We start from the raw sequence: 12,389 nt of genomic DNA on the forward strand, positions 1-12,389 counted from the left end.
CCTGGCCCCCAGATCTGCTCTCCTCACACATGTTAGCAATACCCACTCCGGCCAAATGTATTAGCATCATTTGTCCTCGAGATGGTGGGGATGACGAGGGCTTGTATGGCCCTGATTAATACAGCTGCAGAAAAGGGCAGGCTCTATTGGCCAAGTGCATATTAATACTGAGGTTAATATTATTAAATTCCCTATTAATAATAAGTTGCAGGACTCTTCGGTGGGTCGCTCATAAAAGCAACCATTGCAGTTCTGCCTTGCTAAGCTACAAGCACCACAGGGAAGGAGTGGCCCAACACTGTGTCCATAGTGGGTAGGCATTTCCTTGGAACCTAGTGGGGTATTTAATAACCGTGGACTGTTTTACCAGTTGGGCTACCAGATCTGTCCTAGACCTCAGTGAGCAAGGCACATCAGTTGCCCTTTCTGTGAATTTCTCAAACACAGGAATTGGGTCTTTGTGGCAGACACATTGGGGGCATACTATACCCTCTAGGTCCTGGCTATTTCAGCCACAGCAGTGGTGGCTGTACTGTCTACACCAAGGCTCACCTCGAACTGCCAGTGACCTCAAAATCAGGCTTCCATTTTCTGCCTCATCCTGATGTTGTACAGGACCAAGGGAGCTCCCTAGGCCCATGTGCATGCACAGCTTAAAAAAAAAAAAGGCATGGGGAAATTTTCACTGGGAGGTTCTCAACCAGTGGTTATCAGGAATCACGTGGTATGCTCCCCAGCTCCCAGCTTTCAGCCAAACGATTCTCAGAGACATCTCGCTCACTTCTTAGAAGGCCCCTGTAGAATGGAATTCCCATCACTCATGGCAGCAGACTTCATGACACACTCCTATATTGATGTTTCCTTTTCCTTATTTGATTCTTTCCTCTCCCCCATGCCTGCTTCTTAGAATCCCCTCCCAAATAAACCATCTGCACCCAGACCCTTCTCTTGGTCTCTGCTTTCCAAGGCACACAAACTAAGACATTCTTCTTCATGTGTTGCCAGCCATCACCTCAGGTCATAGCACAATGTAAAAATTTATGGAAAAACTGTGTATAGTCGCTGTGGTAAGTGATCAAAGTCCTTTCCCCGTGGGGTTCATAGTGGGGTATACAGGCAATACAATAATCCATCAACATATAAGAGAGATTGATAAGTTTTATGAAGAGAAAATAGAAAAAGAGGATAGAGAGGGATTAGATGGGACTGAGTGGCTGGAGAAGGCCCTTCTGAGGAAGTAACATTAAAGCAGTCCTCTGGGCAAGGAGAAGGAGTGATTATGTAAAAAATATAGGGAAGAGCTCTCCAGACATGGAAGCCATAGGCACAAAGACCATGTGGTTGAAGCATGCATGACATTCTTCCTCAGAAGAATACCAGCATTGCTGGAATGAATTAGTGAGGAAGATAATGTAGGCAATGAGGTCGGAAGACAGGTCTAGAGGAAACAGGATTTGGAAATTCTCAGTGATTTTTCTGTTGAATAATAGAATCTTTGTATCTCTTGCCCAAGGCAGTGTTTTATGATGGGAAAGGCTCAGATTTTGGAGTCTGACAGCTATGGATTTGAAGTTCAGGCTTGTTATTTAGATGAAGTGTGACCTTAGGCAATCTGCTTGAGACCTGTAAGCTTTTTTTTTTTTTTCATTTATAAAATGGCAATCATAAAATCTACCTCATAGGATTTGTGTCTGGTAAGGCTCTTGGTTGCAAGTAACTGAAAACAAATGGAAAGTACTTTGGCAGAAAAGGGAAAATACTGACTCATGTATTTGAAATATCCAAGGGTATATCTAGCTTCAGACCCAAGCCATCCAGGGTTTCAAATGATGTCATCATCAGGACTTGGACACTGTCCCCAGGAGTTAGTCCGATCAGGCTTGAGTCATTTGTTCATCTCTCATTGGCCTCTGACATGGAGTCTCAGGTCGCTGACCACATGCCCATCTCTGGAGGAAGGAGTGGACTTTAGCTTCACCAAAATCATATAGATTGAAATTAGGGGAGAGCTGGTTCCCCAGTGGAAAACTGAGGTGCTGTTAGTAGAAGGAGGCATGGGTTTAAAGCTGGTCCACCGATGGATGGTTCACTCAAGGACTAGCATGGGGATGAGCCAGAAGTCCCTTCGCATGACTTTTGGCACATGGAAGCTTTTCATGGGTACTTGCTAGACCACCATTGCCATTTTCAGAATCATTTTTTTGGCAGTCCCTTTTCTCTTATACTGTGTGAGTCCTTTGCACTCCTAAAAGAGGTCACACGGAAGGCAGCCTGGTTCTCCCAAAAGAGAGTTCTAATACCAGTTGCCAGTCGTGGGGAGAGGGGGATGGATCCAGGTTTCAACCACTGATGTTTGGTTTCATTGAGTGCCACCAATCTCTGCATGGCCAGCCTTATGCTGGGTACTGATGCTACAGAGGTGACCAAAACACAAATCCTGCTGAAACAGCATCTCCTAGTCTGTTGGCAAACACGCAGTAGGAAAAGCTTAGGATCCCATTAGGCAAGTTTCTTAGCCTTCTTTCAACCTGTTTCCTCATTTGTAAAAGCATGGTTAACTTAAATCTTTAGATTGTATTGAATATTAATCATAATGAGGCTGTGTTGAACGTTTAATCAAGGTAATATAAAAAAACCTGTGATGCCATATGATAAGAGTGAAATAAACATTTCCTTTCCCTCTCTCCTTTCCTCTTTGCCTACCTTCCACCCTTCTTCCCTCAACCTTCTTAAATATTGCTTCCTTAAAAAAAAAGTTCTAGGGAGTTAGGTAGCATATAATGTGTCTAAAAAAGCAGCTGAGTTTTACCGCTAAAAACATTGCCATTAGACAAGTTGGTGAGACCTGATGGAAACAGAAGTGTGGTAGCAGGGCTGGGGGAGCATTGACATTGGTAAACCATCCATGGAGCAGGCATACCACATAGATTATTTACTCCTCACCTGATTGTCTGATGATGAAAAAGCTGTCTCAGAGAGTTTAATCATCCATCCCTGGATAGTATAGTTCTTACGTGGTGGAGCCTGGCTTCAAAACCAGGTCTCTCATCTGCCCCTCAAATCCACTCTCTTTCCTCCATCTCATCCTGCCATTACAATAGAGGTGAGAATCAGACACTGTCTCTTCAGATTTCAGATAACATGTTTTTGAAGAAACAAACCAATGGTGGCTGATAAGTGTGAGGCCCTGAAAAAAAAAGCATCTTGTCAGTGACGAGGTCTCTGAATGAATTTCTACATTGGCCCAAGTAAAGGACCTGTGGGAAATGCAGAGCCCTGCTTCTTGCTGACACTACAGCAAGACCCGCAGGTTAGAAGGACACCGGGCCCAGAGCTGCCTCCAAATCCCCTTGGCGTTTCCTGAAAAGAGTGCAGAGGCCGGAGCGGGGACCTTTCTCCCCACCTGGGCTGAATAACTCACTACTCCTGCCCCTTCCATTTTGGAATTTCTTTGCTGCTTTTTTCCCCCCAACCTGTTTTCAATTTGCTCTTGTGGCCGGCTTTGACTGTGACCTCAACTCAATCAGAAGTGAGGGGGTGAGGGGAGAAAGGGAGAGAAGGGGGAAAGAAGGAGGCAGGGGATTTGAGGGAGTGATAAAAGGAGAAGGGATTGAGGCAGGGGGTGGGGCCTTCCGAAAAATTACTCTGCGCTTTGTTGGGTTGGTTCTGAAGCTTGGGCAGAAATGTGATTGACCTCCGCTGTGGATCATAATGAGAGTAAGGCTCGAGTCTGAGTGGATAAAGCAGTGTGTGGGGGTCTGGCCCAAGCCCACTCGGGTTACAGCCCCAGAAGAGCCCTAATGGGGAACAGGCACATTCCTGTGCAGCGACTCCCAACTCCCTATCTGTTTTCAAGGAAAGAAAAACAGAGAAAGAATGTTAGAATCTTGGAGAGGCATGGGCTAGGCGGTGGCGACAGCAGCCCGGGTCTAGGAAGGTTCTGCCACACAGCCATAACATACCAGAGAGGAGGGGACTGGGGTTGTCTAACCTCAGCAGAGTTTCCTAGTAGGAGGCACATGGAGCTCAGAAGCAAATAGGTTTGATCCTGGACTCTGCCCTGGAGTGGCTGCGAAGCCTTGAAGGGGTGGGTGGGGGGAGGGGTACAACATTCCTGAACCTCTGTATTTCTTCTACCAGGGAATGTGGCAGGGTTTGGGATTCAAAGATTTTAAGCAGTAAAACTTATAAGCTAATATTTTTAAAACAGTTTTTCCCCAACTTAAATAAAACATAGGCCATCAGTATATAAAATAGATCAAACTGGCATTAATCTGGCTTGAAGGGTGGTGTGGGCACAGAGGAGACAGACTTCGGCCCCCTCCATGCCTGCTTTTCCTTCTCAACCCTGGAGTTCTGCATATCCTGATGGGCAAACCACTGCTAGAATACAGTACATATTGGAAACCTCTTGAACTACTTCTGTCTCTCCTGTGCTTTTTATCTTCCTCAGGGAGTCCAAGTTTTAAGAAGATGGAGTGGAAGTGTATGCCTAGCGCAGTGCCTGGCACATAGTAAATCTAGCTCATGTTCATGTCGAATGCAGTTGGTCAGAAATTAAAGAGCGAGGTCTAGAGGACTCAGCAGGTTTATCTCATAGGCTGGATGATAGGAGTTCCCCCATAGGCTTTAAGAGTCAAGAGATGAAGTGTTTGTTCCAAGTGGACCTCTCACTTTGTGTATGGCCATCAACATGATACATTCCTTCTCTAATAATCAATTGTCACCTGGAAAAGGACAGGATAAAAGATTGGACAAAAAATAATTTTAAGGGACTTTATCTTTCTCCTCTGTTAGGATGACAGTAATAAGAAAAACGATAACTAACGCAAGAGTTAACATATTTTGGAGTCCTTATTGTATTCATAAACATCGTGCTATTTGATTTGTAAGCAATATATGCAATATTTTATATGATATTCACAGCACTGTAAGTCAGATATTATGATTATATCCATTGTACATATGAGGAAATAGATGGAGAGCATCAAATAACTTATCCAAAGCAAACTATAAGTGGGGGTGAACCAGGATTTAACCCTAGGCAGTATAAATTCAGAGCCCAGCCTTTTAACCATTGCACTGTAGTATTATGCAGTGTGTAGTATTCAATGGTTCCACTGCCAGACTTGGGGTATTGTGAAACCCCAGTGCATGTGTTGACCTGCACTGATTTGCATTTGTGCACAGAGAAGGCCCCAGATCCTTCTTAGGACCCCCTCTACTAGGTGAGGAAGGACAGTGAAGGATCCCCTCATTCACCTGTCTCCATCTAGGTTACATTTAAGCCTCCTGGAAGAGAGTGCCAAGAAAAGCAATCTTACAACTTACTTTATGGGTCTGTTCTTGTCTTTCAGAGACCTTCCTCTTGTCAGACTACAAACTGTAGAAGGTCAGGGGCTATTTCTTTTATTGTTTCATTCCCCAAGCTAAGAGAGGGACACACATTCAACTGCAAATTGAACAGAATTGAAAACCTCACTTTTCAAACACGTGTCTTTAAACTTTCTCTAGGAGGCAGCATAGTATAAAAGAAAAGGTACGGCTTCAGAGTTAGAAGGATATGGGTTCAAATCTCAGCTCTCCCTCCTGAAATTTGTGAGCTTAATCTCAGCTTTACAACAGAGATGCTAACATTTAACTCCTTAGGATTGGATGCTGTGACGATTAAAGGAGACAAAAAAAAGTTGGCACTGTATCACTTCCCTTGCTTTTGATGCTTTCCACGTGAAGGTCATCAACCATGTCTATACAGTACCAAATACCGCCTGATGCTGTGTATCCTAGTATTGTCCCCCATGTGACTAGTTTTGTATCCATGCTATCCAGTTTCTTGCCTTGAACTAAATCTGTAAACCTTAGACCTGTGTGCCTGTCTTACTGACCTGTCAGGCATGTCATAAGGCTTTTATCCAGGGTCCAGTTGTTCTGAAATGCACTGAAACATCTGGGAAACCATGCCTATTTGTAAATGAATGTCAGCCATATTTTGGCTTGAAGACAGTTAGTTAATAACTGGCCACAGGAATACTGAATTCCCTCATGAAGGGCCAACTCTTTCAATGGCTATCTAGAAACAAATTGAGAAGCGGACAGACAGATCCAAGCTCAGAGAAAACAAATGTATGCTGCCAAAGTTGAAATCCTAAGAAACCATGAGAAACAAAGCCCTTACTCCAGTGAGTAATTCCATGTTTTTTCCCCGTCCTTCATTTTTCACCCTATATGTTGCTCTGCTTTGGTACCTATTAGAAGAGAGACATTGTCTGTTTATGATTTTACTATGGAAGAAGCTGACAGAGAAGCCTGTGAAAGAAATAGGGGATGCCAACATCCTTGATGTATAAAGCGTTCATTTACCTTTTCATTTTCCGGTAGAACTGCTGATTCTAGAAGACTGCTGGTCTAAGAATTGCTTCTTAGACTCTGCATTTCATTCTGGACTCCAAACTGGAGTTACTGACCCCATATTACAGAAAGAAAAACTGAGACTTTGAAAGGTTAAGAGACTTACAGTAAATGATGGAAATAGAATCCAGTCCCAAGTCTGTCTGACAATAGCAGGTGAACTTGCATGTCGCTGACATCAGCCTTGTTCAGATGCTTTCCTCCGGCACCTACGTAGCAAGTCTATGAGCTGTAGTTGTCTTTGTAAAAAGTAGAAAACAAAGAACACTACAATAAGATCTGCTATTTTCGACCATAGAGCCAAATACTTTATCAAACAGTTGTTTACCTGAAATCCTAGGGCTTTCCATACAGTTTAGTCAGACAAGTGTTTCATCATTCACTTGTGAGTGAAGAGTGAAACTTTTCTTTGGAACACTAACAGGATATGATCTATATATCCGGGTTTACCAGTTCCCTAGTAGAGAAGAGCCCTGTGATCTCCTTGGGTCACAGTCTTCTCAGGCGTTTGGCCAATATTACTGTTCCATGATGGTTCCAATATATTGGATTGTCCCTAAATTCAAGTAGAGAGGATTTAGTTGAATGGACATTTTCCTCTTGTCATTATTAAGAATAAGTGAGTAGAGAGTGTGAGGCATTCCGCCTCAGACAAGAAGGAGAAGGAATGAACAGTAAAGAGGCTTCATATCATCCCATACTGTGTGGTATAAAAGAACCCACATGCTTGTTTTGCTCCTAAAGCATCCAATTTTAGAATTGGAAGGGAACTCAAAAGGCCATTTAGTCTGGTTCATTTATTTTATCTATTTTTAAGTAATTTTTTATTGATTTTTTTCTTTGTAACAAAGCTAATACATGTCCATTATAGATGATATAAAAAAACAGAGATAAGCAAAAATAAAAGAGAAAAATACCCATGATCTGACTTTCCAGACAAAGCCACTATTGTGCATTTGTTATAATTTCTTCCTTCCCTTTCTAAATAGATAAACATGTAAAATTTCCACCAAAAATTAGATTATTCTGTAATAGTGTAACCTGTCTTTTAACCTAATATCTTTTTATATAACTTCATAGTCTTCCACAATCTTGTTTTTGATGGCTAAAAAATGTTCCATTGCATCACTGAACTATAAATGATACTGCTATTTCTATATCATTGAATATTTAGCTGTTTCTAAATTCGTCCCAGTTTAAATGGTACTGTAATGTTTATCCATATATCTTAATCTTTGTGCACATCTATGTTTTTATTTCCTTTTCCCAAAAGCTCTGATAGTGATCCTACCACTTTCACACTACAGAAGACAAAACTAAGGCTCAGAGATGGGAATTTGGTTGCCCAAAACCATCCAGCAAATTCTTTTAAAAACATTTTTTTTAATGTTTTATGTATTTCTGAGAGAGAGAGACAGTGTGAGCAGGGGAGGGTCAGAGAGAGAGGGAGATACAGAATCTGAAGCAGGCTCCAGGCTCTGAGCTAGCTGTCAGCAGAGTCTGACACAGGGCTCGAACCCACGAACCATGAGATCATGACCTGAGGTGAAGTCAGACGCTTAACCGACTGAGCCATCCAGGCATCCCCATCCATCAAATTCTTAACAGAGCTAAAAGTAGAACCCAAGATTTTAAATGTCCAGTTATTCTTTTTAGTTTGGCTTATTTCTACAAAACTTCAGCCACTTCCTAAAATCCAGTGGCTAGATTGACATGGAGTTGGAGGCACCTGTTCTTCCACTGTCTCTTCCTGTCCCATGGTCATTGCTTACCAGTCATGGAACCTTTTTCCCCTTAGTTGGACCAGGTCTCTGTCCATCTCAATATAACACTTAATGAATCCAGAACCAAAGTAATACCTCATGAATCCATGAGCCACTTCATGAATCCAGAATCCAGAGCCAGGACATTTCATGACTCTACTTCATGCAAAAGAGTGACCCTGTGATAGGAAACCTATCTTACGTCTTTGGTCCAATTCCTTTGTTATACCAGCAAGGAGAACACAGTTCCAAGAAGGAAGGGTCTCACTCAAGTAGTTGGGAGGAGGTTAGTGGCAGTAAGAAGACCAGAATAATTAGTTTGGACAGAAAGCACAATGCACCTTTTGCCTTTTCGTATATTTTTATTACACAATAATTTACCTCATCTGAGCATTGCTACAATTTACAAAGGCAGATATTAGTATGCCCACCCAACAGTTGGGAAAATTCAGGCATAAATTTAAACAGAGTCATTAGGGCTAGGTACTAATCTGTGTCATTCATATGCTATGCTTGTTTTGTCCACTAATCCTCCTGATAACGGTATCCAGACATTTCTTGGGTTTGGACAGCAGCAAGAATGTCTGCTCACCAAGGCCTGAGCTGGGGAGCTCATCTTTCTTTGTCTTCCTCCAGGAGAATTCCTGAGCTTTGCCGATGACTTACTCTCTGGCCTGGGCACATCTTGTGTAGCAGCTGGTCGAAGCCATGGAGAGGTCCCTGAAGTCAGTATCTACTCCGTCATCTTCAAGTGTCTGGAGCCCGACGGTCTCTACAAGTAAGATGTGCTGGGTGAGTGGGGAATGTGAAACCAGATGATTTCAAGTCTGGGAGGCAAGGCATGAGTAATCTGTCCAGGCCAGCCAGATGTTTTGTAGACAGCCTGTGTGTGCACCTTCAGATGCTGAGGTTTGGAAGTATCCATTGGAGAAGTGTGACTACAACAAGCCACAGAATCACACGGGGTTACTGCCAGAGGGCCCAGGGAGGCCAGGAACACAAAAGCATTTCTTCTAGTGATGAAGAATCTGCAGCCTAGAGAGGAAAAGTGGCAAGTTAGCAAGGAGGGCTGGGACAGGAGTCTCTGCCGGTGTTCTTTTCTCAATTCCATGATATCCCCTCTGAAAAATACTTAGATTCGTATATCTGAAGGACGTATACATGCAACATATATGACATATATATTGTTGTCGTTGTTGTTATTGGCCATTACCACTCCTTCACAAAGTACATTAGAGTCACTACATCCAAATGTCTAGTGATACACAAGGAAGTCATTCTGAGGCTCATCTGTTAATCTCGGAGGGAAAAGGGTCGTTTTTCTTTTGTTCTACTCTCAGTGAGCATTTGTCACCTTGGGAATGCATCATCCAAACCTGTGACATAAAGTATAAGAGATGAGCTGTCTTCATGAACCCTAAGTATGAAACTATAGGCCACATCCTTTAGTAGGCTAGAGAGTTGAAGTTATTAACAAGATGAGCATTGTTCACCAATTATTGAAATCATTTATGTTTTTCTTTTATTTACTCAGTGACCCATCCATTTATCCATCCATTTACCCAATCATTAATCCATCCCTCCTACCATCTCTTTCTCTCCCCCTTCTTCCTGTCTCTATCCATCCATCTCATTCATCCATGTATCTGTTCATCCTCTCTTAGAGTCCATTGTTCATTCCCTTATGCATTCATCACTTCTTTCATTCATTCCGTTTTTTTCATTCGTAACTCATTTACTTATTCAGACATTTTCTGAAGAGTTCCCATGATGGTATTGAGCTAAGAAATGCAGGTATGAATGTGACTAAACAAGGGCTCTATTCTCAAATAACCTAAAACTTAATGGTGTTATGAAGGCCATAGACCATGGATTCAGATCTGGCTTTGAAATGTTTAGTTAGGTCACCTTAAAGAAGTTCCTTTACCCCTATAAGCCTCAGTAAAACAGTAACAATAAGGCCTAGTTTGCAGAGTCACATGACAATTAAACAAAAAACACCCTGGCACACAGCATGTATCTGCTCAGTAAGTATTAATCCCTCCACAGTGTGAAACTCCTTCACCTCCAAACCATATCCCATACCCACTTCCTGTGGAAGGTCATGGATTTTCTAAAGACCATGGCACTCTTTTGAATATTCAACATGTTCCCAGGCTCACTGGGAACACCCAACACAGTCATGCACCAGACTCAGGAATATCACTGTAAGCTAGATATTGGGCCTCTGACCCTGTCTCTTGCACAGTGTATCTCGTAGATGTTGAGATCCAAGTTTTATTTTATACAGAATGGCAAAATCAATTGGGGACAGTGAGTCCCAAAGTACAATAGGCTATTAGATTTCTTCTGGTGGGACATCTTGGCAAACTTGCCAGAGGAAGTAGCATTTGCCTCAAGCCTTAAGTGACGACTTCGGATCCAGATCTTAAGAGTGTGACTCCACAGCCTCTTAATCAATAAGTGCTGACACCAACCTCTTGGTCTTTAGGACCATAGCATCTATTAAAGACAAGTCTGTGACTAGATTAAGGGCTCCGAGGCCTTTTCCAACTCTAAAAACTGTGATGATATGAAGAAAGTAACATTTTTGAAAATTTCATGATGGCTGGCTTCTGATCCCTTTACCCCTCATGAAGGGCATAGACTCGAGGCAAACAGATCTGGGTTCACATCTCTACCCTGCCCTTACCAGCTGTGTGACACTGAGTGAGCCTCCCAACCTTCGGAACTCCCATGTCCTCCTCTGTGAAAATGTAGATAATAACAATGCCTGACCCACTGGGACCTGAAGTGGATTTGATAAGATACTGCACAAAAGCTCTCCACTTGGTGACAAGTTCCCAGTAAGACTATAAGTGTGAGCTGTTATCACTGTTGTTCTTGTTTTCCTTGTTGGGCTAATGGTTAATTTTAATCCCCTCCCACTCCATTCACCAACTACAGGGATAGCACCTAGCAGAGACTGTGGTTCCTATCCAGTGAGATAAAAGTAGTAACGCTGTCTCAGGGTGACACTGTGGAGTCTGGGCATTAGCCAGTCTGGAATCCTCTAGGCCCATTAGGTAGAGAGCAATGAAATGTCTTATGGAACCTTAAAAGCAATTAATCTTGAGAGCTGACAAATCAGTCAAATCCTTGAAAGGTGATGGTGGTTTTCCCTCACTTCTTCTTTTCCTTACTGCTGAACACCCACGACCCCCTTGCCACGTCTTTAAGTGGGACCAACCCTTCTTCTTCTGTCCTGGAAATGTGTTTGTCATGAATGTGTCATTCCTAACTCTGAACACTTCTTTCTTTTATTTTTGAAACTGATTTTTATTATTTCTATTTTGTTTAGAAGTTTTTAATGTTTTTTTTTTTTATTTTTGAGAGAGAGAGAGAGAGGGAGAGCGAGCAAGCAAGTGTGGGAAAGGGGCATAGAGAGACAGAGACATAGAATCTGAAGCAGGCTCCAGGCTCTGAGCTGTCAGCACAGAACCTGATGCAGGGCTTGAACGCACAAGCTGTGAGATCCTGACCTGAGCCCAAGTCAGATGCTTACCTGACTAAGCCACCCAGGTGCCCCGAAACTGATTTTATGAATGGTGTGGAATCTGGGCTGCTTGAACAAGGAACCCAGGGTGTGGTTTGGACCCATCTCCCACCCTTCTGGTGGCTCTTCTTCCATGGAGTCTAACCAACTCACTCTTGAGTTTTAAAATAGTTCCATTGTCAGTTCTTGGGACTTCTCATTTTCTGCATGCTCATTCCTACCAAAATCAGTTTTCCTTCTCTTGGGTCAAAAAGGCTGTGTCTGTCAGTAGGAAGAGCGAGGGCTTTGGGGACAGACTCCGCTAGGTGCAAATCCTGATTCTGCCCTGTACTCCTGACCTGCCCTGGGGACAGTCATTTCTCACAGCTCTATGCAACAGTGTCTTCCTCTGGAAACAGGGAGCTGGTAATTGTTCTCCTATCATGGGGTTAGAAGGAAGAGCCGTAGGTGACAAACTCCACAGACAGGGTTTACCAGAATGCCCTGCATATAGTTACTGCTTCATTCTTCTTGACCCCGTCACTGAGTGTCTGTGTCTCTTCCAAGGACATCCAGGGAGGAGCCATTTCCTATGGAGCATGTTGGGCTGCCCCTGGTCCTGGTAAAAATGACCATCTGGGATCCTTTGGGAATGAAATAGGGTGAAAAGAGAGCATGGGCCCAGACCCCTGAGTTTTAATTAA

The 12,389-nt window shown here is 43.0% G+C and overlaps 1 protein-coding gene across 2 annotated transcripts in view; it reads left to right on the forward strand.

Moving 5' to 3' along the window:
• ASTN2 (astrotactin 2) overlaps positions 1-12,389 on the forward strand; it is an 898,753-nt gene that overhangs the window by 833,641 nt on the left and 52,723 nt on the right. For both annotated transcript variants that reach the window (XM_039245856.1, XM_039245858.1), the window contains exon 20: positions 8,808-8,949. In XM_039245856.1, coding sequence (XP_039101787.1) covers positions 8,808-8,949 — 142 coding nt within the window. The remainder of the gene's footprint in view (positions 1-8,807; positions 8,950-12,389) is intronic.

This window comes from Hyaena hyaena, unplaced genomic scaffold, assembly GCF_003009895.1.
Source record: "Hyaena hyaena isolate Hyena2069 unplaced genomic scaffold, ASM300989v1 scaffold_273, whole genome shotgun sequence".
NCBI classification, from domain to species: Eukaryota; Metazoa; Chordata; class Mammalia; order Carnivora; family Hyaenidae; genus Hyaena; species Hyaena hyaena.